The following is a 27,741-nucleotide window of genomic DNA, read 5'->3' on the forward strand; positions in this document are numbered from 1 at the left end:
TAATTTACATAGAGTGCGTCTAATTGGGTGGTTTCATTTGAACTGGTTCTTGATTATTGATGTTCAATTTTATGATATAATTATAACTTGTTTACCAAGGCTGTCTTCAATCGAAAAGATTTTAAGAGAAATTGTTTAATTTATCAATTGGAAGCACGAAGGTGAACATTTGTTCTCGCGAACAGTGTTAATAATAGATTGGAATTGAATGACATGTTTGAACTGTAAGGAAATAACGTGGTTAATGGAATGTATTAAAACGTTTATACTATACCGATCATAACTATGGACAATAAATATATTTTCTTTCAGAAAAAAAAAAATAGAAAATGTGTTTTCATCCTACAATAGCATATCTTCATCACCGTCATCATACTCACCTTCATCATCATCGTAATCATCATCACCGTCATCATCTTCGTCATCGTCATCGTCATTATCATCATCTTCATCATCGTCATCTTCATCACCGTCACCGTCATCATCATCATAATCATCGTCATCATCATCTTAATCATTGTCATCATCACCATCATCATCACCATCATCATTATCATCATCATCATCTTAATCATTGTCATCTATCTATATAAAAGGCAAACACAAAAGTTTGTTCTCTATGCACGCCGCGGTACAACCTTTGATTGGTGTGAATTTTACTCTCAACATCAATCTTCAAACGGAGATGGTCATGGTCTATATAAAAAGTTTGTAAACCAAATATTTATTAAATTATGACTTATTAAAAATTTTAAGAATTACCACTGGATCAAAAGGCTATGAAATGTGGTATTTCCAGAGGGCGTCATTTACTATAAAACCAGGAACGGAGAAAAAACGGCAGCATTACCGTTTAGAGAGGTGAGTTGATGGTAGGCACAATTTTTAAGTAATAGAAAAGCCACGTGGTCGTGGAATACTTCAGTTCACTTCCATTTTATTTGTAATAAACATTTATAGGATGATTCGTGTAGGTTATAACTATTATTGATATATAGTTCTACAATTTGAAGTGTAGGCTCTAAATTTATTCGTTTTCTTTTATTTAGCTATGGCTATGTCACCTGTATTGTAACGATTGGAATGCGAATTATTCGTTTAAATAAGGTGATCTTTACAATAACCTGATGCTACGTTTTTATTCTATTCATACTCTAGCTCGGACCGTCCCTACACAATCCCATGTTATAGTTTTGAACGTATAGTATTATAATTATTCTACTGATCCGCCGAATAAGTTTTTTATTGTTTGTCCAATCCAGGTAAACTGTTGTAATGAAAGTCCTAGTGTTACCGTAATGTATATACCTGTAAGCTCCTTCAGTAATTCATAATTCTTCCATAAGCTTCCTAATTACATGTACATGTATACAGTAAAGGTACGTAAAGCGTCACATTTTATATCTTATTTGTTTTGTTTATTTCCGTAAAAAAACGGTTACTACTGTAAGGAAACATTTTGTTGTAATCATATATTTAAATAATAGTAATATTATATATCTACAGACGCACCGCCATTTTCAAAATTAAAAATGTTCTAGCAATACTTTCGAATTCGTAAATAACAGTAGACTTGCCTTTTGAACTTCAGATTACGGATGGTAGGCCTACTCAAAACTTTTAAAACAATTTAAAATATAGTGTAAAATGTTCTGTATTTAATTTTTTAGAATAATTTTTACTGACCGCATACATTGAATACTTATAAAAATCATTTAGCCTACCAGACGTATGTAATGTTAAACTTAATTTCGATTCTTTTTGTATCAATGGATTTAAAGCATATATAAAATGAGACGTCTGCATATATTATAATTTTGCATATGTTTGACAAGTTTGCTCGCTGCTGTTGAAAAATCAACGGGGCTCATACCCGTCGAAGACGGGTACTAATGCTAGTCATAATATAATCATCATCTTAATCATCATTATCATCATCGTTTATAACATAAGCGGCTGCCTTATCGATATTTAAATTATTGAAGAAATTGAAACCATCAAGAAATAGGCAATCAAGTCAGTCAGACAGACAGACAGACAGACAACAAAGAAGACATGCATGTATAATGCTTTCCTCGAGTGGTAATATCAATAAAAGGAACGTCGGTGTGAGAAAATCTTTTGTAAATAAAAACGTAATCAAACAAGATTGCGAAAGCAATGTGCAATTTACTTTAATTATAAATAGTAATTAGAATATTACTTACGGATTATCGATGCCTCCTCTATCTTGGTCAAACAGCCAAGTCGAGCGGTAAGAAATGAGACGCTTTTCCCTGTCTGATAGATCGTTCATATTGCAAATCTAAATCACAAAAAAACGAAATGTTAATTCCAGTTTGTATTTTCGAGAACAGTTGTACGCATAATCGCCGATTGTTACTTATAATTATTAGTATACAATCAGCGTCATTTCACTGTATATTCAGGCTATGATACCCCGTTAATTTTGTAATAATCATCACAAATAATAATAATATGCGACTTTCTAGATATCTCATATTATACTTCAATTAGGTAGGCCTATTTCCTAGTTGTTCCACAATTTTAAATATTTATGTTTGATCCATGTATGACAAAATAATGTATGTTCGAGTTCATTCATGTTTAGTTAAGCTTGGTTCCCACTAGAACGCAACGTTTTAACCAATGACAAGCGAAGTTATAGACAGTTAGCAATCGCAAGCGAATAAGCCATCGCTTGTGATTGGTTAGTTCACTTGCGTTGCGTTACGTCCTTGCGTCGCTAGTGAGAACCACGCTTTAGCACTTTGCTGCTGGTTTCCTTGAAAATGGAACTTGGACAAACTATGGCCTTCTTTTAAACCCTACAGGCTTAAATGTTGCTGTTTTTTAAAAATCAAAGTTGTTTAAATCATCAAAGTACCTTTAGGTACCTAAAACAACAAAATGAGTTACATTTTTGGAAAGAGTTAATAATGTATTAAATTATTCCGCTTTGAAAATATTATATCCATGCCATGGGTTTTTTATTTACACTTTATTATACACTCATTATGACAATTTTGTTTAGCGTTACTCCTTATTTTACTGCCATTATGTACAAACAAAAATCCTGTTCTAATGGGAGGCACTACATAACTATTTTATTATATATGCACTTTTAAATCCTCAGAATTACAAACGTTAAGATACATTTTATCTAATTCAACGCATAGTAAAGCCTAGAATAAATTAAATTACATTTCAAAGAATTTGTAGGTATCTCAATTTATATCTAAAATATTGTAACATACAATGACATACACAATGCATATAACATAATGTTAAACAAGTTTAATACATTAAATTGCATATAAATACAATGAAAAGTAGTTCAGTCATGTGGGAGGAGAGTCATACAAGTCAGAAAAATATTAAATAAAATATGAAATTGAAAAACAAGTTACCTGAATATTTCATCAACGCGTTAAAGTGACTAACGTTTCGTACAATAATAAACATCGATTTATTGTATACAGCAACGCAGTCGGAAATATTACAGCTATACTGGTATACTCATTTGTTATAAGATGCAAATATACACAGATGTTAGAAGTGCAGGTAGACTGACCAGTACGCTTATTAATACTATTATTAATTTAAAATATTTTAATTTACGCAATTCATGCTAACAATTTCGGATACCTCGGCCAAGCATCCTATACGATATTTAGCCAGGCCTCGTCAGACTGTGACCCCCCCCCCCCCTAAACCCCGCAAAAAAAGTTGCAAGAAAACCGTTTATGATGTAAAATAAGATCTTAAAAACTTGCTTCGCAACCCAAGGAAGTAAGCCGCAACGCAAGCAAATTTACCAATCAAAAGCGATGGAGTACTAACAGTCGCCTGTGAATAGCCAATTCGCTTGCCTTGCGGCTTAAGCTTGGTTCCCACTAGAACGCAACGCACAGCGACGTAGGCCTACATACGCAAAGTGCTGTATTGCGTAATCACAAGTGGGACTGACACGGCGCCACATTGACGCAGGCGGAGGGACAAACACATTTGAAAGGGCGTAGGTTGCGTTACGTTGCGTCGCTAGTGGGAAGCAAGCTTTTAAGCTTTAAGCTTAAGCAAAGTGATTTGACCAATCACAAGCGATGGATTATTCGAACAGTGGCTTATTAGTCAACTCGCTTGCGTTGCGCGTTGTCCTTACAGGAGTCGTGATAAGAATGTTTACCGTATCTACCGCAGTCGCGCAAAGATAAATTTGTTTAGAATATCTTTGTTGCTCAAATAATGGAAATTACACAATAAAAACAGTTTCAAAATGTTTTTTTTTGGTCTCATTTTTGTTACTATATTTTTTTAAGTTTTCAACGATTTAAGTTTAAAACCAATACCTGTTTGTTCAAATAATGGAAATTACAAAACTTATTTTAAAATGTATTTTGGTCTCAGTTGATTATTTTTAAGTTTTCATGCGATTTAAGAGTAAAGTATATCTCATATTTTCTGCTCTGTCTATACTATCAAACTAGTTTGACGCAACTGTAGGCCTAGTGATATGCTCAAATATGGTTGTGATATGACATGTCCATATATGGGCACATCACATTTTTTTAAACATAAAGTTTGATAGCGTAGTTTAGAGTGGAATTGAAAAGCTTACCATCTGCACTAAAGTGATCTAAATTTAAACATAATATTGTAGGAAACTGTAGATGTATTGAACCTAAGATGATGGTTTTATTAGACACGTTTTTACCCAACAGGTATTCTGGTATCAAACAACTTACCTCAAAAATCACTTTTTAAACTATAGTACGGTATTCGTGAAATGTTCCTTGTGACGTAACCCGTAATTAGTATCGTCGTACACAGTAAGTGTCAAGTAATGCGGATTCTTATCGCCACTTCACATTGGACAACCGTAATTAGTATCGTCGTAGGCCTACAGTCAAGTAATGATTCTTCTCGCCACTTCACATTTGACAACTAAGCTAATCTTTAATGTGTATTCACCTATCAGATGACAATCATTCAAAACAATTTATTGGTTATTCTTTAATATGTAAATAACTTAAATTACATGCGTCGCAGTACGTTAAATTTGGCGGAGTTAATGTAATTAAAGGAATATGGTAGTCTGCGGGATTGTATGGTTACATTTATAATTTCCTATTCACGTGATGGTATCTTAGTGAAAAGCAATTGGTAGGAGCACAAAGTTAATTGCACAGGAAATATCCTGGGCAAAAATCAATATCGTATCTTTATAATCGATTATATACAATGTCGAATGACATGGTTTTCTATAGGTTAATTCCTCCAATAATATTATTAGTAGCATCCTTCTGTGATGTAATAAATTATTAAAAACATGAACTATAACTAATATAAACGACAAGATTCAATTTGAAAAACTAATACCGTTTTGAGGTGGTGATTTTGCCAAATAAAAGAATATCAGGAAAGATAGTGTTGGTTTTAATAACTTTATTGAACAGACGCTTTTAGAACAGCGGCACACGTTTTATGACGGTGCGTTCATAAGTTTAAAGAAAAAGAAAAGGAAATGAATTATACAATAGTGAAAAAAGTACAACACTTAACTTTTGATGGAGTTATAGGCCTATATAAGTATATTTATTATTATTATTATCAACATTATTAATATCTTATTGTTTAAAGAAATTTTATTAGGCTATTATTGAGGATATTATTAAATTTATAATCTTTTATATTATTTATTATTATTTTATTATTTATGTTCTTGTTAATACTGTATTATTATGAAAGTTAATCGTGGTTTGTAATTTATTTACAGTTTTGCTCAATAAAATTAAACACTTAAGAGGGCGGTGTTTATCATGGTGGGAAATTTGAAACGGATTGCTGAAAATAAAATAATTGTGGTAAGGTACACCGTACTGTACAAGTTTTTCGATTTCTTTACTGAAACAATTTAAAAGGTAGAGAAATGTTGAACTATCCTATATCCCCATATACTAAAGGAGTTAAAGAGATATTCTAATAGTACTGTACTGTAGTACTCTTGATTTTGAAGAAACAGCTAGGCCTCACTCTACTCCCGCCTAAACTCTAGTCTCTAGGCTAGGGCCTAGGCTAGTTAGGTGGATACTGTACTGTAGTATGTAGGCTAGGTGTAGGCCTAGCCTAGTAGTAGTAGGCGCGGCAAGTCTTTTTTTTAGGTGAATGTAGGTAGGCTCATCATGGATGGATGAACTAACTGAAATATAGGATAGGCCTTCTCTCTAACTCAATTAATATTATAATACTAAATAGATGATTTTAGTTAAGTAGAAAAAAAGCCATGCTTGTTGCATAGTAGGCCTACTAGCTAGAGGGCTAGCTAGGCCTCTAGGCTCTAGGTAGGCTAGGTGACAAACACTTGTGACCAGCCGAGCGTAAAAAACAAAAATAACATTCCCGACTGTACGACGGGGAGGGTTGTATGATAAAAAAAAATCTGTAAAATGTTCTTAAAAGATCAACTGTTTTGTAATTTTTTTTTCTTATTTTAATTTATAGATGGATATAATTGAGGAAACTGGCAAGTTGTCGCTGACGCACATGGAACCACTAAAAGGTGTGTTTAAATCTGGGTTTATGTGACGTGCCCATATTGGTAAATTTTTCGCAAATTATGCAAAAGATACAACAATCAAACTAAAATGAGCTCAGTCAGCCCTACATTTCCCCATGTTTTGGCCCTGCATCCGCCACTGAATTTAAAGAGTTTTACTAGATCTTCTGGTTCAGTTTTTGATGATTAGAATGACTTATTCAAAATATGAAACCCCATTTGAATTGGTGACATTTTATGGACTCTCCGCATCAATTTAAAGTTAGCAGACTACTGTACTCTACAGACTACAGTACAGTTTATTTTCCTGGTGATTATGTTAACACTGACACACTGGGCTTAATGGAACCTATGTGTTCATTTCACTACCTGTGCTCACTTACACTTACACTTAATGTTTGATGGAAATAGTTTAGGCTAGTGCCTATTAGATTCCATTTCTAGCCGAAAATAGTTGTCAAGTCTAGACTTAAAGATGTTCACTGAAGAGGCTTGTATTACATATTCAGGCAGAGAATTCCAGTGATGTATGACTCTGATGGTAAAAAAGTTGACCCTGCACATAAGATTTCCTCTAAGTTTTGGATGATATAGTTTTAAGCTGTGTCCCCTGGTTCTGATGTTGTGAGACAATTTAAATAAATCTTTTTGGTCAATATCCTCAAAGCCTTTCAAAATTTTGAAAGCTTCAATCAAATCTCCTCGTAGTCTTCTTGTCTCTAATGGTTGAAGATCAAGATATTCTAACCTTTTTTCATATGGTAGATCACTTATTGACTTGACCATCTTTGTAGCTCTTCTCTGCACCTTCTCCAAGATTTCTTTGTCTTTGTTATAGTAAGGAGACCAGAACTGTATACAGTATTTAGCATTTATCTTATTTTGAAACAGATCTGACAAATGCGAAACAATTGAATGATGACACTGAAAATACTTACAAGAAACTAATGTCAAAGGCGAAAAGACAGGCTGCGGAAGGACATCCTAGGCAGGCATTAGATACCCTTCAACAAGTATTAAAGATAGATAGAAACGACAAGGTTCTTACGAAAATAAGAAAGTTGGAGGTTAGTAATATATTATATAATATATAATACAGTCTACGCTCGCGCTAACCGCTCGCCAATGGCGACTGGAGTCTCCATTTGGCGAAAATAATTATTGCCTCGTTCGCCAAATTGGCGAAAATACATTTCCAAGCCTAGGCCTAGCCTGGTCGGCGTGACTTCTTATGGGAGCAAGAATTCGCCACACTTCAGTACTTTCTGACTTGGGTACACTTTTTACCACCACAGCATTTTATGTGACGACGTCACAATCGCCGTGTTCATTTTTTTTAGTTCTGTTTAAACATGCGCAGAGCGTGCCTCGATGACGTTTTAATGACACACAGTTAATGTGATTGGTTCGTGGCCGGTCGTTGTCGACGTGATGGTGAGCGAATAAAAGGGGAAGTCCCTATTCTTCGACGTAGAAAATGAACTTCAAGAAGAAATGTGGACGAATACTTCCGTAAACGAGGCTGTTCTGTTATTTAAAAAGGGGAATTTTAAATTTAACAAAGTAATTACCTCAATAGTATAATGTTAACATGTTTAATTTATTTCCCGATTATCTAACCGAAAGTTGCGCTTTAAATTGAATAGCTAAGAAACAACGTATACTACAACGGCAACCCTGGCCAAAGCGCGTTTCGGCCGCCTACATAGAATGGGTTACGGCCGCTGCATAGCAAATTCAAAGCTTCTTAAATTTCTGCGGTACATTTCTTCCTAACGTACTTGTTTTATATAATAGATTGATAAATATTCCACTTATTAAATAATTTAATAAATCGGTAAAATTGACGTTTCGAAGCAAATATTCCATGATGAGAGGCGACATTTTTCGACATGCCTCGTGTGCGGCGAAGACTAGTTCAGAAAATGGAACAGTCCACTGCGGGGGTTATCCAATCATTAATTAACGCGCTAATACATGCATACCATGCACATTGCCTGGGCGACGGTAATTTAGTAATAAGCGGAGAACTGAATCCCCCGTAAGGAAAATGGTAAACACTGATATTTATGGTAGGGATTATTTTTTTCAGTGGTTGGTCTTGTTGGCTTCTTCGCACCAGGTCCACGCAAAGTCAAATAAAACGATGTGGTTTATCAAACAGAAATATAAATTAGCTTTAATTCAATACTAAATTAGCCAGATTTTGATAATGAGAAAGACTCAAAAATTGAATTTTTATCGTTAAAATTGACATATGAGGCGGATGTACATAATAATAATAACCGATTTACATATCAAAATAAAAAGTATTTAAAGCCTGATAACATGCAACAAAAATTACTCCACCACCTATTATGGACCTCATGCGATCGGGTGCGAAAATGGGTAGGTGTTTTCCAAAGTTATTTTTAGCGCGCAGATTTCGGCTCGCCGGCTTTTGTACCTCATTTTTAACTCGCGTTTTCTATTAAAATATTTAATAAACATAGATTAAAAATATATAAAAATAATCCCTTAAACAAGATCTTTCCAGGCATATAATTTTTATTCTCATGGGTACATAAGAAATAGTATATTTTTAACTTCAAAGACACGTCACTTTTTGAAATTTCACGAACGTGTTAAAATCGCGGTAACGAAAATCAGCTTCATTGGGATACCTAATAATAATATAAATGTAAAAGAAGTAAAATAACAAACAAATACATGCATTATTTATTTAATAAACATTTTTGCGAATTTTTATGGTTTTTTAAATTTGGCTAAAGGATTTTCAATTTGGCTAATGTTTTTCAAAACCTTTCGCCATTTTGGCAAACGAAAATTTGACCTTAGCGCGAGCGTAGACAGTATGTATATTTATTTTTTTAATTGTATGTCTTTAGGCACATGAGGCCAAGGATTACCTATAGTAAATGAATCATTGTCCTATCAGATAGGTGGCATTCCCCCTGATACAGGGACTATTTTGTGAACCAGTTCACCAAGGTAACCTCCCTACTCGTCTCAAATGATGAACTACAGGGGCGGATCCAGGATTTTGAAATAGGGGGGGGGGGGGGGCGTAGGTTTGCGAGCGAAGCTTATAGTCCTTTACCGAGGAGACTCGTTTCACCTCCATGTCAACATAACTTTAGATCCACATTTTTTATCTTCAATTCATGCTTTTCATTATATATTATATTTATATTACACTGATGAAGGGCTGGTGTTGCCCGAAAGCTCTGCTAACTTTTCTGGCTGTTTACTTTATCGTTTTGATTTAGCTTTTCGCTTTTTTTGTTTTTGTATCTCCATTGAGATCCAGCCACTGATACCCACAGCATTCATTTTTTTCAGTAATTTGCCTTTGGATTTATATTTGTATATTATATATTATATGTGTGTTTTCTATTTATGTGGTTTGGAGTATTGGAGGGCCACTTTGATAGTGCTTGAACTGTTGGCAATCCTCAGGGTACTCCATTCACACTTGTTTGTATAATGTGGTTTGGAGTATTGGAGGGCCACTTTGATAGTGCTTGCACTGTTGGCAATCCTCGGAGTACTCCATCCACACTTGTTTGTATAATGTGGTTTGGAGTATTGGAGGGCCACTTTGATAGTGCTTGCACTGTTGGCAATCCTCGGAGTACTCCATTCACACTTGTTTGTATAATGTGGTTTGGAGTATTGGAGGGCCACTTTGATAGTGCTTGCACTGTTGGCAATCCTCGGAGTACTCCATCCACACTTGTTTGTATTTATGTGGTTTGGAGTATTGGAGGGCCACTTTGATAGTGCTTGCACAGCACTGTTGGCAATCCTCGGAGTACTCCATTCACACTTGTTTGTATAATGTGGTTTGGAGTATTGGAGAGCCACTTTGATAGTGCTTGCACTGTTGGCAATCCTCGGAGTACTCCATCCACACTTGTTTGTATAATGTGGTTTGGAGTATTGGAGGGCCACTTTGATAGTGCTTGCACTGTTGGCAATCCTCAGAGTACTCCATCCACACTTGTTTGTATAATGTGGTTTGGAGTATTGGAAGGCCACTTTGATAGTGCTTGCACTGTTGGCAATCCTCGGAGTACTCCATCCACACTTGTTTGTATAATGTGGTTTGGAGTATTGGAAGGCCACTTTGATAGTGCTTGCACTGTTGGCAATCCTCAGAGTACTCCATCCACACTTGTTTGTATAATGTGGTTTGGAGTATTGGAAGGCCACTTTGATAGTGCTTGCACTGTTGGCAATCCTCAGAGTACTCCATTCACACTTGTTTGTATAATGTGGTTTGGAGTATTGGAAGGCCACTTTGATAGTGCTTGCACTGTTGGCAATCCTCAGAGTACTCCATTCACACTTGTTTGTATAATGTGGTTTGGAGTATTGGAGGGCCACTTTGATAGTGCTTGCACTGTTGGCAATCCTCAGAGTACTCCATTCACACTTGTTTGTATAATGTTGGTTTCTTTCTGTTTGTGTACCTGGAAATTGAATAAATAAATAAATAAAGGTAATAATATCATAAGCAAGATGAGTTAATAGTAGTCACAGGAAAAGATAACACTTTTGGATAAATAATATTAAATAACTTTATTTATACACGACACTTGCAGCTGAGCAACTTGTTTTTCAATAAGGCCATGCTCAAACGAAAAAACAAATAGAAATTTAAAGTTTTTTATAGTTACAGAAAAGAAAACCAAAATAATCCTTAGTAATTCAAATATTGTTTTGAAAAAAACCCTTTTTTCAGGTTGTTTTTAGTATTTTTTATAGATTTTTTTTTGCAGATAATTTCTTACAATATAAATATAAATTGAACTAAAATAACCTTTGGAGATTCATATTAAAATGACTTTATTGTTATTTTTACAATTCGTTTTTTTATTACCGGTATTTATAATATAAATGTGAAATTGTAAAACTGAATCAATATATAGTAAACGCTTTTTTATTGCGACTTTTTTATTGCGACTTTTTTTTTATTATGTACGTGACATTACAAAGAATTTTGTAACTGGATGTACAGCATAATAATCTGATAATTGTTAATGTCAATCTCTTCAAATCATTTTGTTGCTTAGCAGTGTAAATAAATTCATTAAATTGTGAAATATAAAAATTACATTATTATTAATAGACGACATAACAAAGAATGTAATTTCAACCCTAATTACGATATCTATAATAAAATAATAATTGCTGTACGGTACACAATTTGCTACAAATAAATAACCCAATACATGTTGATTATTGTCAATTGAATACTGTTTCTTAATTGTTTTGTTTAATCAAATTTATTCATTTTACTAGGCATTTATTAAAGAGTACGGTCAAAGTTCAGAGGAGGAGGAAGAAGACGATACAATGATGCATGTTGGGAAGGGTTTTTATCTGCATAGAGATCTGTATTTAAAGTTGTATCCTCACCAGAAGGAAGGGGTACTATGGTTTTGGCGTCTCCACAGGAAAAACAAGGGAGGAATTTTGGGTGACGATATGGGGTAATTTTATAAATAAGATTTTCCCTTTTTGATGATCCAACGATAATATTGAAACATTTTTTTGCTCTTGCTGTTAGAGCTGTTTGATCCATCAACTTAACGTAACACTTGTTGAACGCCAATGTTTCGTTTCACAATGCCCCACACATGCTAATTGATATGCGCGTAGCCGCATGAAAACAAAACGTTTACGTTTGATTTGCCAGAAGCCAGAACAGGTGTGAAAGACCCTTTAGTCATGAGTGAATTTATGCACCTTGTGAATGGTTCCGTGAAATCTCACTTTTGATGTAGGGCTATTGAAAGTTTTCCAAAATGGAGGGGTTTTAGTAGGGTTGTTATAAATCCTATAATCAAAATTACAAATGAGAGACAATTTCATCTGTCTACACTATCAAACTTTATGCCACAAAAAATGTGATGTGCCCATATGATATGATGATGTCATCACTACCATATTTAGGCACATCACTACCATATTTGGGTGGATTACACTTTTTTGTCAAACTAGTTTGATAGTGTAAACAGTGCTTTATCTTTATCTACAGACTTGGTAAGACCATTCAAGTGGTTTCATTTTTAAGTGGACTCTTTGACGCCGATGAGGTCAAGTCTGTCATGATTATTCTGCCAGTTGCACTGATTATTAACTGGGAGAGAGAGTTTGAAAAATGGTAAGTTTAAAATAAAGGATTGGTTTTTAAAAAGTATTTATTTAATTTAATGTAAACAATTAAATTAGAATTATATAAAAACTGAATCCTCTAAAAATTGTATTACAGGATCATGTCAAAATTTATTCCAGTACCGTTAATACTGCATATATATATATTTTTTTTTTTTACTGTAATGATATTGAATTTTCCTTAAAAGGCAGTCACTGTGTATGATCATCCAAAAAATACCTTGCTATTCAATTGCATAAACTGGATAAGTAAACAAAATATTGTTAGAATATTTTGTTATCTCGCTGTTCCCTATCTTTCGACCGTAACTTTGTATAAGAAAGCTCAGACTCGATTGTTTAAGGTTTATTATTTAATTACCCTATCTGGGAATACCGGGTGCTGCATATGAATCTGGGGTCATTTGAAATCAGCTGACTCTTATGGCAGCCCCTACATCTAGTATGCCTCTCCTCTGGTTATGGTGGGCACTGGACCGGTTAAGCCCTTGGTCAATGTTAGAACCAGCCAAAGGTGCTTTAAACAGTCCTGTCTTAGTTATCATTCAGATGAATGCAAGACTAATTGACATTGTCGTTTACGACAGAAGTCGGCCATATATCTGCAGTAGTACCAGTACAATTTCTTCTTCTTGTCTCCTACATCTTTTGCATTGAACTGCGTGATTAGTGAAATGAAAGGCAACCCTTCCTGTATTTTTGTATCAAGGAATATTAAACACTTAATTGTCGTACAGGGCACCTGGAATTAGAGTTGAATCATTTCATACGGATAGCAAACGTCAACGACAGAGGGTGCTTGAGAAGGTTCAGCGACGTGGCGGTGTCCTACTCATTAGCTATGGACTGGTGGTGACAAATTGTGATAACCTGAAAACAAAAGATGGCTATTCATTTACCTGGGTAAAATACATTATATATAGTTTATGCTTTTTTTAACACATTAAATATTTTAGTATATTACAATACAAAAAAGGGAACATGGGGAAAAAAAATTGGTAGGCTGATAAGTACGACAAGATCAAGTGATGTCAAAAATTGTACGATGTCAATGGATTTTTGAAAATATCAGAATCATCGAAGATGGTATAAATGGTTATCCTGAAGTTGTAGGATGAAAACCAATTTCTTTTTTATACAGTAATTAATTATTATTATTATTAATCATTGTCCATTATATTCTGTAGTATAAACAGGCATTTAAAGAAATATTACTTTATTACAGTATCCATATAAAAGTACTGTTGAAGTATGATTTTGCAATACTTTATTTATAATTATAATGTTGGGCATGTGTACTTACAAAATGAATGTTGAACCTTATTACCTTACCTTACAGTAGTACACAAGCTGTCATCAATAAGTGATTTCATATCCACTAATGGGTTTGTTCTGAATAGAGAAATATTGAATGTTCATCATTCATAATATTGATCACAAAGTTAAATTTGAAAAACTCTGGTCATTTAGTGTATGAATTGATTTTATTTAGCATGTTATTGTTTACATTCGTCTACTAAAAGACAAGTTATTGATTTAGTGCATTTAATACATATACCATGGAGGAAATCCTCCATGCATATACACATAATAATTACAGTTACTAATACAATATTATCAAATCGGTGCCAGTATTCACTAACATGAGATATTTCCTTTAAAAGCTAAGAATTAGTCCTGTACTGAAAATAGTAAAAATCGTAGTGGAGCTGTAGCTTGGTGGTTAAACATGCTTGCCTTCAAATTCCAGGGTCAATCCTGACCTAGTGCTAGGGTTGTAACTGTAACTTTTTCAACTTCACTTCCTACAGTAAGCCTCAAATAGTACCCTTTTTACACTATCGACTGAGAGAGGAACACGAGTTGAACTCGGAGGCAATTTCCATTTACACTAGCCAAAAAAACTGCGAGATGAACTCGAGTTGCGCCCATTTACACTACATCGATCACCCCGGTGCTGTCAATCAAATCACTATTGCAAGCGCACACGTGGAACTTAACTGACTAATGGTTTAAATGTTAAAATACTGGAACATATCGACAAATCTCATATAAAAACATAATAATCCGAATTTACACACAATATATTTAATTTTGAATGTAGTCAGTGTTATATTTTCTTTGTGGCTATTAAGATTATCATTTATTATTTTAAAAATTAGGGCCTAACAATTATTTTTCTTTTTAAAATGACTGCATTTCCGCCTTGTAGACTGTACGTACAAATAGGCCTTAAATTGTTAGGTTGGCGTAAAAATAGGGTAGGTATGGTAAGTATTTAAAATAAAAAATGTATTTGTTAATTAGCATACAATGTATCAATGAAGGAAAATTATTATATGGTAGGCCTACTTTTTCAGTTCCTAAAGACGTCAGTATTATATATATTTTTCCCTTTTTCAATAATTAGGCCTACATAGAATCGGCCAGGGTAGAGTTACACCAATATTACATTATTTTAGGCTTTCTGGTAAGGTAGAATGTACACGAACAATTTTAATATTTTTAAGCAGAAAAAAGATCACAAATTTGTTTTTGCCTTTAAATATAAATAAATAATAAAATAACGAACAGCACAATATATCGTACAATTATTATTTTAAGCAAAAAGGGTGTATTTTAAGCAAAAAACCTATTTTGTTTGCATAATATATTGTATTTCTGTGACAAAATGTTACATTTTTACGTCAAAAACCTTTAACAGCTCGGTGTTGAACCACAAAAACCGTTTACACTTCGTGCCCCGGTGTAGATTCGACTACACCGGAGAAGGTACACCGGAAAACATTCAGCTTTGTTTCACCCCGGGGAGAGCACACCAGGGTGGTTGGATTTTCCCATTTACACCAGTCAATAAAAACCACAACACCGGCGTTTAACGACTGCGGGGTTACACCGCTGTTACAGTGATAGTGTAAAAGGGGTATAAGAGATAAAATAGTTTATTCATCCTGTAATTGGCGAGTTGCTCGCAGTTGGATGCGCATGAAATAAACAATGAAGAAAATCCTTAAATGGTTTCAATGTTTTGTTTCAGGACTATGTGATACTAGACGAGGGACACAAGATTAAGAATCCTACAAAAACCACAAAAGCAGTTCATGCTATCGCTGCCCAGCATCGCTTCATCCTCTCTGGTACACCAGTACAGAACAATTTAAAGGTAGGCCTAAGTGTCGCATAACGTTTGGATGTTTCTTAATAAACTGGTTAACAGCAGAAACTGAAAGTCAATCAAAAATCTTGGATAACTATTTTCGAAAGATTCCTTGAGTCTCTCTTTTCCCACCAGAGCTTATAGGGTTATCCTCTTGCTCTCATCCTGTAATTTGTATATATATGTATATATATTTGTAATACTGTATTGTATTTGATGAATGAGAAACAAATAAAAAACAAACAAATATAAAAAATTACTCATAATAAAAATACTGTAGTCATCTTTCAACATGAATAACATAATGAAAACATTTCTTCTGGTTTCGATTCGTATAATAATATAAGTAGTTCTTTGATAGTAAACCAATAAAACTTACGTTGGCAAGACAGTTTCGTCTAGCTGTCAGCTTGACTTCTTCAGTTGCTATGATGCGTTATGGCGCCGATTGGTCTCCTTTCCAGCCACTAGATGATTTTGTTGTGTAGCCTAGGGGACCAGTCGTCGTCAGAAGCTGATCGTAAATGTGAGATAGTTGGTGCGCGCCTTCGTCTCTATTCATCTTTGTATTTTTATTTTGCTTTCTTATGCTGATGCTTTCTTTAATTTTACGTTTAAGCCAAACTTGTTCTTTGTGTAGTACCTCTATCTTATCCCAGTTAGGTATGTGGTTGTGTGTGGTCATATGGTCCGTGATTGCTGATTTATGTAAAATGGAGGACGAAACTTTCCGTGATGCACGCGTCTGCATGTTCTGTGTGTTTTCCTCAACATCTTTCTTGTGCTCTTTAATTCTGGTTTTGAGTGCCCTACCCGTTTCCCCAATGTACACCATCTCACAGTTGGTGCACCCCACTTTGTAGACGACACCACAGGAATCCTCTTTGCATGCTTTATCTTTCGGTCGGACGATTAAGTTTTTAATTTTGTTAGATGGTTTAAAGTATGTTCGTATGTTATATTTTTTAAATGTTCTCTTGATTTTCTCTGACATATGGATATGCTAATTTTAGTTGATGGGGAAGGCAACATCAACACTAAAGTTTTTAGGAAAGCCACCCACACAAATCAATACTTGGACTTTAACTCACATCATCCTCTACAACACAAGTTATCCGTTATCCGCACACTTCTACACAGATGTAACACGATAATCACAAATAATCCAGACAAACAGAACGAAACTGAGATGATACATACTTCACTTAAACAATGCAACTACCCTACATGGACGATTAGAAAGGTACAACGTAACCTAGAAAAACAAAAAACGGACAAACAACCCGAAACAGAAGATATAAGAGGGTCGATATCCATCCCATATATTCAAGGCCTGTCAGAGAAAATCAAGAGAACATTTAAAAAATATAACATACGAACATACTTTAAACCATCTAACAAAATTAAAAACTTAATCGTCCGACCGAAAGATAAAGCATGCAAAGAGGATTCCTGTGGTGTCGTCTACAAAGTGGGGTGCACCAACTGTGAGATGGTGTACATTGGGGAAACGGGTAGGGCACTCAAAACCAGAATTAAAGAGCACAAGAAAGATGTTGAGGAAAACACACAGAACATGCAGACGCGTGCATCACGGAAAGTTTCGTCCTCCATTTTACATAAATCAGCAATCACGGACCATATGACCACACACAACCACATACCTAACTGGGATAAGATAGAGGTACTACACAAAGAACAAGTTTGGCTTAAACGTAAAATTAAAGAAAGCATCAGCATAAGAAAGCAAAATAAAAATACAAAGATGAATAGAGACGAAGGCGCGCACCAACTATCTCACATTTACGATCAGCTTCTGACGACGACTGGTCCCCTAGGCTACACAACAAAATCATCTAGTGGCTGGAAAGGAGACCAATCGGCGCCATAACGCATCATAGCAACTGAAGAAGTCAAGCTGACAGCTAGACGAAACTGTCTTGCCAACGTAAGTTTTATTGGTTTACTATCAAAGAACTACTTATATTATGAATAACATAGAATATTTCTGATATTTTACAAATTTATTTTTCATGTATTAATTCTCTATACGATTATTTCATAATAATTTATTATTTTCATAGGAGCTATGGTCACTTTTTGACTTTGTCTGTCAAGGAACACTGCTTGGCACTAGACAGACATTTTGTTCAATGTATGAAAACCCAATCACAAGGGTAAGTGTATGATAATTTCTGTATGATATATTTCTAAAGCTCTGTCTACACTATCAAACTTTATGTGACAAAAAAAGTATGATGTGCCCAAATATGGTAGTGATATGACATCATCGTGTCCATATATGAGCACATCAAATTTGTTGCCACAAAGTTTTATAGTGTAGACAAAGCTTTAGTTAATATAAGTCAAACTTAACTTAACTCCATTTATATACATATATCTAATTTATATTTTGATAATATATATTTTAATATTAGGCAAGAGAAAAATGTGGTACTGCAAGCGAAAAGCTTCTTGGTAATGAAATGGCAGAAAGTTTACGAAGACTGATAGCGCCGCACTTTCTTCGTAGAACCAAAGCAGATGTTAAAAAGCAAGCACTTAAAAATGATGACACGGATAAACCAGAAAGGTAGTAGCTGTTTAATTCATTCATATTGAATACATAACATCTAGTTGAATGTCAACCATGCTGTAGAAATTATAAATGTTAAATTGAATAACCATGTTAAATGTTCTCTTCTCAGAGGTGCAGAGATGCCAACATTAACCCGCAAAAATGATCTCATAGTGTGGATGCATTTGTCACAGACACAAATCCAAATTTATCAAGAATTTGTTAGTCTAGATCGTGTCAAAGAGGTAAGGTTCAATCCTTTAGCTTGAAAGCTACTAAACTCTTGACAACTGATCCAGCAGTAATGATATACAGTAGATAAAGGTTTATTGTCACCATGACCAACCATTCTATTGACATCCATCTGGCCATATTCACCATTCGCACTTGGGCTAAGGGAAACACGTACCCTTATCATAAAACAAATCTCCTATCTAAGTGAATACAATTTATGGGAAATACTTAAATATTTATTAAGTTACTGTAAGTGAAAATCTTAACATTTAAGGGAAATATCTCACTTAAGTGTGATTGGTGAATACAGCTACTTAATGGCTGTATGGGAACTGAACTTTCAAAATTCTATGTTACTGTAGTTATTGATGATTTGTTGAAGAAAAACTAAATTTTAATTTGCGTTGTTCTTTTCAGTTATTGATGACCACAAGATCTCCTTTGGTTGAATTGACAATTTTGAAGAAGATTTGTGATCACCCTCGACTATTGTCCACTATGGCTTGCCAACAGCTGGGACTGGAAGAGTATGTTTACTGTAAAATTGCTTATGTTGATATTCACAAACTGGGACACATTTGACATAACATGCTGTCATGCAGTATTGCATGTGTGTATTGTAAAACCTTAAAAAGAAACCCACCCAAGAGTCCTAAAACATTGGCTGCCTTTCAAGACTACTTTTGCAAACTAATGAGGGGCCTTCTTTTCAAGATCTGGTTTCTTTTCAAGAGAGCTCTTTTCGAAAAGAAGCCCAGTTTCAAAGTTTACAGTATGATATTTAAGGCTTAGCAAAATTGGTTTAGTTGACAAAAATAGCTTGTTTTGCGTTTAAAAGTCTTTAAAAATTTGTTTTTTCTCTTACGACCAGATTCTTGGAAGTAGATGAGTCCCGGCAGAAGGAATGCGCTGCCAACTTTGCCAATCATATCCCTGACAATGTGCTTCTAGAAGAGTCTGGTAAACTCCAGTTTCTTATGGGCCTCTTGGAGAAACTCTGCAGTGAAGGTCACAGAACATTGGTGTTTAGTCAGTCGCGTAAAATGTTGGATATTATACAAAAATTATTGTGGAGTAGAGTAAGGCCTTTAAACAATGAATCTTTATTTCTTGTATTTTTACACACATTTTAACTGTTTTTGCCCTCTAATGGGATAAACAAATATTTATGATATTGAAAAATACAGTTTTATGACTATCGGCATGGTCAACAGTGCATGTCATTTAATATTTGCTATTGGCATGATTGACAGTGCATCTAAAACCTTGTTTTCTATCGGCATGGTTGACCATGTGCATAGTTCACAGATAAATGACAATAGATGCAGCAGATAGGAAACAAATTTGACGCATGGTCAACTGTGCCTATAGAAAACATTATATTATGTGCACAGTTAACTGTGCAGATAGCCTCATCCATATTTTTATTAACTTTAGGATATAAAATTTCTACGTCTTGATGGTACAATAAGGAAACTAGAAGAACGTGAAAAGCTTATCAAATCTTTTCAAGAAAACGATGTGTACTCTGTGTTCCTTCTTACGACACAAGTTGGAGGTGTGGGCTTGACACTGACAGCTGCTGACAGAGTGGTTGTTTGTAAGTTTAAAAAATGTAGTTATATAGTAGTGCAGCTGTAGCTTGGTAGTTATCGTGCTTGCCTTCCAATCCCAAGGTCCAGGGTTTTATCCTTACCTAGTGCCAGGGTTGTAACTAGTGACTCCTTCAACTCCACTCCCTAAGCCTCAAATGAGACTTAGTTTATAAGCATGATGAATTATAAAATAATTAATCCATCCTGTAATTGGCAAGTTACTTGCTGTTGGATGTATAGACAAGTATGGCACTTGGGAGTGCTTTCAATTTGTGATGACCTAGTTCCGTCACTTGTTTTTGTCTTATTCTGTTTTTTTTTAACCCAAAATGTATAGTTGATCCGCACTGGAACCCGGCGACTGATAACCAAGCCGTAGATCGAGTCTATCGTATTGGTCAGACTCGCTCCGTCGTAATTTATCGTCTTATAACCTGCGGAAGTGTCGAGGAAAAGATATACCGACGACAAGTTTTCAAAGATTCGATAACACGTCAGACTACTGGTGACACCAAGAACCCTTACAGATACTTTACAAGACAAGAGCTACATGAGCTCTTTGTACTGGATGATCCTAAGGTGTCCACTACTCAACAACAACTGGAGGAACTCCACACTGGACATAGAGTTACTGACCCTGACCTGGATGACCACATTGCTTATTTGTACTCACTTGGTAGGAACTTTATTTTTATTTTATTTTTTTTATTTTTTTGTTATTTAGCCTGGTTAATTCATTTGGTTCTGGTAAACAAAGATTCATAAAATATGTTAAAAAAGAAAACAAAAAATACAAGAAGCACAACAATCTAAAATATGTTAAAATAAACTAGTGCTCGAAACAAATAGCACAGCAATAAAATTCATAGAGAATCTTAAAAAATGTTGTTAAAAATACACAAGCTCATATTGCACAGCATCATCTTATCAAGAGTACCATTATTGGATTTAAATGCAGTAGCAATATATGGTTTATTATAGTGCTCAATATTTATTGAAATTGCATTTCAAGATTAATATCTGGTTTTATTGTTTATCATATTCAATTGGCAAAATAGCATCAAATAAATGCGAGAATAAAAAATACATTTAAATTACTATTTTCCAACATTAGTTTGGTGTATAGCCAACTCACCAACTAAAACTTGTGTTTTTTAGGTATTTTTGGCTTAAGTGACCATGACTTGATGTTTTCACAAGAGGCGGCTCAAGAATCGGCTGAATCACATGAAAATGAAAACACATATATACATGAAACAGTGAGTAAAACATGGTCTTTTTTTTTTTCAAATAAGTTAAGCAATGTAATTATTATTATTTTATCTTTGACAATAAAGATATATGTGAATGCTACCAAATGAGTTCAAAAACATAGTAAAACCTCTATTAAGGGGACACTGTCTTGTGAAATGAACGAAGGGTATTATAGTTTTTTAAAATATTGCCAATCCTATTCAGGAGACACCTATTAAGAGGACACTTTCTTGTGAAACAAACAAGAGGCAATATGTGTAGTGACTTAAACTTAAACTTTTATTCTGTTTAAAAGAATGTAAAACTAAAAATACTGCCAATCCTATTCAAGAGACACCTAATAAGGAAACACTTTGTCTTAAAAATGTCCCTTTAATGGGGTTCTACTATATATTATGATAATATGAATGTCAATAATTTCTATTTGAATTTTTGTAGGTCCAAAGAGCTCAAACCTTAGTGGCCAGTGAGTGTCAACTAACGCAACAAATCAAAGAACATTATTCTGGTCAAAACGACGACGGTCAAGAAAACCAACTCTCTACTGGTCAATACCGTGACCGATTCTCTCTGATGAATCAATTGTCCAGAATGCAAGGGAAGGATGTTCCTGAGCCACCTCCTCCTAAGGCTAGAGCACCACCAACGACTACTGTACCCGTAAACCTTCCATGTAAGTTATACACATTGAACAGGTGAATGATTTTTAGAAGGAGGATAATGATAAATAATAATAATCAAGGTTTATTTATTTCAATTGTTCTTGCAGTTAAAAAAAACCCTGAATTACAACAATCATGACAATTTATAAAAATTTGATAAATAATATAACAACATTTAACATTAAAATTATCATCTCCATTAATCAACACTATACAATTAAACAGAAATTTGGAACTGTCTGATATTATACAGATATTGACTGCTTAGAGGTTGGCGCTTCGGGAAATATATATTCCCTCGAACTTAATATCATTCCCTCGGGGATGTCAAATCTTATATTTAACCGATATAAAAGGCAATATCTGTTATATTATATAGCCAAGAACAAGTCTGCTGGGTTGGGTGAAGCTAGGCTAGGCCTCCTATAGTATTTGTATTGTATTTAAACAAGCCTGCCTAGACACCTGACCTTGCGAAGAATAATATACAGATAATTACTAATTAATGATTCCTTGGCAATAAAATATTCACTTAGGCCTAGGTCGTTTAAATTAACAGGAGAATTTCCATCAATAAGCCTATTAATAATAATATTATAATCAGGTAGACCGAATAAACAATTCGTCTTCTTCTCGATCTCGAGGAGCCGAATCACCGGATGTTCAGCGCGTACTAATAACAAATGAGGGCGCTATATATGCATAGCTTAAATAGTTTAGAAGATCAATTACTTCAAGCAAGTTTCGTGGCGCAGCGGTTGAAACGTTGTCTTGTGATAGAGTGACAATTGCATCGCAAGTTCAAGATCAGTAGATGACTTTTGTTTATTTATCGGCAAACTCGAGTGTTGCACACGAAAATTACACAGTCAATATCATCGTACTCGAGAATTTATATGATTAATGACAGGGGACACAATTATTACGCGAAAATTACACAGTCAATATCATCGTTCTCGAGGATATATACGATTTACGATCCTCGCAGCGGTAGTCATGTGATGCAGTTTCAACCAATCACGTTCGCGTATTTACATAGGCTATGTAATATTGAATAATATTGCCCCGCGAATATGAATTGTAGTAAATTGCATTAGGCCCGCTGATGGTGGGAGTATTAATGATGATCCCTATTAAGGGACCCAACATTTGGGTTGATCATAGAAACTCTTGTTAATTTCATTGGAAAAAGTCCCTTTTGTAGGGGTGTCACCTGAATAGAGCTGTCCAAAACAAGTGGTTTTAGTGTATAACTTGTTATATTTCACTGTTCAATTGTTTTCTTTTGCAGATAGTAACAATATTGACATGGTAAATGTCAACTTTGATGCAAAGGAGATTTCAGATGAAGATTTAAACAAAACAATGGAAAGCCTTACTCTAACGGTATTGTGATACAAGATATTCCATTTATTATACTGTATTTATGACTGTATATATATATAGACCGGGCGGTTTAGAATAATTGTTCTGTGCCTGTTTATATATTGAAAGATAAAAGTAATTCATTTATTCATTCATTTAATCTTTTATTTCTGGTCCATAGAAAGTAAATTAATAAAAAATAAACAAGACTGTACTAATTACTACTACTCATCTTATACCCCTTTCACACCAAAACTCCGGAGTGTCTCCGGAGACACCCCGGGGTTTATGACCATTCAAAACGTTGAGAAACTCCGGAGATACCCCTTTCACACCAACCTAGCAACACCGGGGTTTATAAAATAAAATTGTAAATGTCGCCCTCTATTTTGTTTGTTTACATAGCGACGATCATTAGAATCATTTTAATTAATAATATTTTAAATTTAATAATTACTTTCAAAAGTCTCAGAAGTAATATAATGTTTTATTTATACTACTTATTATTTTCTAGATCCGCTATATATTTTTTACAAATATTTATAGTGTTTTAAAATAAAACTAAATAACTAATTGATTGCGAGGATAACCTTTTGACCCGAAACACTCCGGAGTTTGATGTTGGTACCTTTCACACCAAAACACCGGGGTGTCCCCGCAGTTCGCTCTCCGGAGAATGTTCAGCTGTTCAACCCCGCAATTTTAAACTCCGGAGTTGCTTGATTTTACCTTTCACACCAAACAGCGGGGCGTCAACTCCGGGGTGTCTCCGGAGTTTTGCTTTTGGTGTGAAAGGGGTAAATGGATGACATTCCACATCTTGGTGGATGTTGTCTATAATCGTTGAGACTAAAACATTTTAAAAGTAGTAATAATTAATAATAAAACAGTACTTAATAAATCATATGATAATGATTGACCAATTGTATAGTTTATCGTTAATCTGATTTTTTAACTTTCGTTCTTGCACAAACAACTGATTCTTGGTTTGTATTGCAGGATCACAAAGGTCAGAATAGCACACAAGAAATGATTGATGTCGATGAAGTCATTGACCTTACCGACGACTCGTATATTTCTACTGGAAGTTCAAACCATCAAACCGAGTCGCCTAATTTTCAGTCATCTTACAAGGACGGATTGAAGGTACAGGCATCACCAGAGATGGAATACATCGATCTGACAGATGACCAAGAAGAAGCCAATGCTTCTATACAAAACTCTGATAAGGAGAATATTAGTAATGATTCCTTTCAGGACTCCCATGTGGAGAGCATTAAAGGAAATGCTTCTCTCCAAAACTTCCATCTGGAAAATAATGAAAGTAAAACTTCCATTGAAAACTCTGACATGGAGAATCTTGAAGACAATTCTTCCCTCAAGGAAATGGAGAAATTTAAACACGATGATGTCAATGACAACTCTTCTATTGAGAATTTTAAAAGTAAAGCTTCTATTCAGAATCTGCAAAGATCTCCAGCATTAATGATATCCGCGTCGTCTACTCATAACAGTCCAGCTGCTCCTCTTAAGTATCTTGTTGACGACAGTGATGAGGAAGATAATGCCAACACAACAGTTGATAGCAATTCTGCATTCCAAGATGATATGAAAGTTAATGAGAGTTTTGATGATATGGAGGATTCATACCAGAACATAAAAGTTTCTGAACCGGAAACACATACTCTTCCAAAAGGGTTAAACGAAAGCACGTCCTCACAAGAGCATAACTCACCAGAACAGAAGTCACCAGAACAAGTTGATTCGCAAAATAATCACGGAGATATGTCTGATCAATTGGAAACGACAATCGAAACTTGTGATGAAAGTTTAATGGAAACCGAAAAGGATGTTGCTACCAAGAAAGAAGAGAGTGATTTATCAGAAATGGAAGACTTAAGTGACAAAAGAGACGAGGAAGTAGAAGAGAGAAGTGACACAGATTTAGAAGAAACTGAAAGAGTAGATCAGAATGTAGTTGATGAAAACATTGAAGATGAAAACATAGATTTAGAGAAAGAGGAGAAAGAAATGGATGAAACTGAAATTGAAGAGCAAACAGCCAATGAATCTATTTCAGGAGATGAAGAAGAAAACAGCATGGATGATTTTATTGATGATGAGGAGGAAGATGAAGAAGGTATTTAAATTTAATTTACTTTATACAGTATTTAAAGCTATGTCTACAATATCAAACTATGTGACCAAAAATGTGATGTGCCCAAATATGGTAGTGATATACCCAAATATGGTAGTGTTATGACATCATCATGTCCATATATTGGGCACATCACATTTTTTTGATAGTGTAGACAGCTTAAGAATAAAACCAAAACTGAAAGCATCCATAAATAATTTGGCCCATGACCTGTATAATAACAAATATAAGAAATATAAACACAATTTGATTAAAAAAATATTTAAAACAATAAGCCATATTTGTATTGATTAATTACATAATTGACTATTATGAGTAATGGTAGATTTGCCTTTAATGTATTTTTTTTTCCATTTTTTGAAAATGTAGAATTATCAAGTTGTGAGGAAATTGAAAATGATGAGTCAAAAAATGATAAATCCAAAAATGAGAAGTCAAAAAATGATTCCGTCTCGAGCGAAGAAGAAAGAGATGAAGAAAGTGAAGAAGAAGAAAGTGAAGATGAAGAAAGTGAAGGTGAAGAAAATGAAGATGAAGAAAGTGAAGATGAGGAATTTGACCCTATGTACTTGCAATTGGTCAAAGAGGGCAGGTAAACAATTTAAAAAATCACAATTGTCATACTATTTACTGGAGTGGTACTGTAGCTTGGTGGTTAATGCACGCTTAACGATACTCTAGTTCTGTGTTCAAGTCATGGCTTTATAATTTGTTTTCCTGGCTTAAACAGTCGCACAACATACGCCTTAAAAACAAGCTTAAAGCGCTTTATGTGAAAGTGTGATGTACCCAAATATGGTAGTGATAAGACATCATCATGTCCATATATGGGCACATCACATTGCATAAAGTTTAATAGTGTAGACAGAGCTTAAGGACTATTAACTGCTCATCTACAGTTGTAATGTTTATAAAAGAAAGGTGGGGTAGTAATAACTACCCTCCATCTATTGCACCCCTGGTAGTGTCATATTTACTAATATTTGTTTTAATTTGTATCTTTTAGAAATCAAGAAAAAGCAGGAAAAAGCAGTAGAGCCTTGAAATGTTATTTAAAAGCATTAGATATAAATGACCAAGATAAGGCTCTGCGGAAGCACGTCTTAAAACTAATAGATACTTTAAGAAAAGCAAAGCAAAACCAACTGTAAACAAGATGAAACTCGCTCACTGTAGTCTTGTATAATATTTATTACATTTTATAAATTATCATGGTTTTTGTAGATTAAATCATTTCATGTTTAGTGGAGTGCTATATTAATAGTATTATATACTGTAGTTCTCAGTTACAAAAAATATGCATTAAAATTTGTCCACCGGTAAGTTAAATAGTGCCAGCCTATTCAATATTCGTTGAAACATCATCATTAATGAGTCGGACGAAGAAAGGGACTGGTGAAGATCTAAATCTCTCAGTACGACCAAACAGGATTACGCCCAGACCTCAGGGTTCTGCTAATGTCACAAACGGGGGAAGAATGCTTCTAAATGTATCGGACTTTATTATTCCTTTACCAAATTTCAGTAAGAGTTGGACTCTTCTGTTAACTAGCGATGGAAGGTCTGACAATTTAAGAGGAGACTTGTAGGATACATAGTTAATGCCATATATGATTCGTAGAGCTCTTTTTTTAACTCTTTTCTATTGACTTAGTTTGGTCTTTCGTAATTGAATCCACGATTCCTTTGTGCCATCTAGCAGGGCTATTGCTTTTTAGACACTTTAATGAGGTCGCGTAAAACTTCTCCTTTGCGTGCGTAATTTCTCTTTGTAAGGCGTTCCGTTTCATTCGCCATTTGTTGGGTATATGGTTACTAGAAAAGGCCAACTGTCGTTCTGCAATCAAATCTCTTGATACCTCGGCGTCATCCACGGCTTATCGGTTTTCTTATGGCAAATTGATTTCACAGGGAAAAAATCTGCAAATTTTCCATTAAGCACAGTAAGAAATTCATTTGTTTTAACACTTGTTGATTCGCTATCAAAACATGGCACCAG

General features: G+C 34.6%; 1 protein-coding gene across 2 annotated transcripts; it reads left to right on the top strand.

Annotated features, from left to right (window-relative positions):
• The first annotated feature begins 1,334 nt into the window (after positions 1-1,334).
• On the top strand, positions 1,335-27,055 carry LOC140044644 (DNA excision repair protein ERCC-6-like). 2 transcript variants are annotated; one of them, XM_072089245.1, is made up of 21 exons: positions 1,335-1,379; positions 5,777-5,864; positions 6,502-6,559; positions 7,448-7,623; positions 11,864-12,054; positions 12,603-12,728; positions 13,477-13,642; positions 15,777-15,902; positions 17,981-18,073; positions 18,335-18,489; positions 18,605-18,719; positions 19,126-19,235; positions 19,580-19,787; positions 20,146-20,308; positions 20,641-20,979; positions 21,462-21,562; positions 21,996-22,230; positions 23,511-23,605; positions 24,584-25,724; positions 26,112-26,334; positions 26,749-27,055. In XM_072089245.1, the coding sequence occupies exons 2-21, from the start codon at positions 5,820-5,822 to the stop codon at positions 26,891-26,893; spliced, it is 4,011 nt and encodes a 1,336-aa protein (XP_071945346.1). In that variant the 5' UTR covers positions 1,335-1,379; positions 5,777-5,819; the 3' UTR covers positions 26,894-27,055. The 2 variants fall into 2 exon arrangements, with proteins under 2 accessions (XP_071945346.1, XP_071945347.1); XM_072089246.1 differs by lacking the exon at positions 1,335-1,379 and having other exon boundaries at positions 5,833-5,921.
• Positions 27,056-27,741: the final 686 nt, after the last annotated feature.

The sequence above is a fragment of the Antedon mediterranea genome, chromosome 3, assembly GCF_964355755.1.
Source record: "Antedon mediterranea chromosome 3, ecAntMedi1.1, whole genome shotgun sequence".
Taxonomy (NCBI): Eukaryota; Metazoa; Echinodermata; class Crinoidea; order Comatulida; family Antedonidae; genus Antedon; species Antedon mediterranea.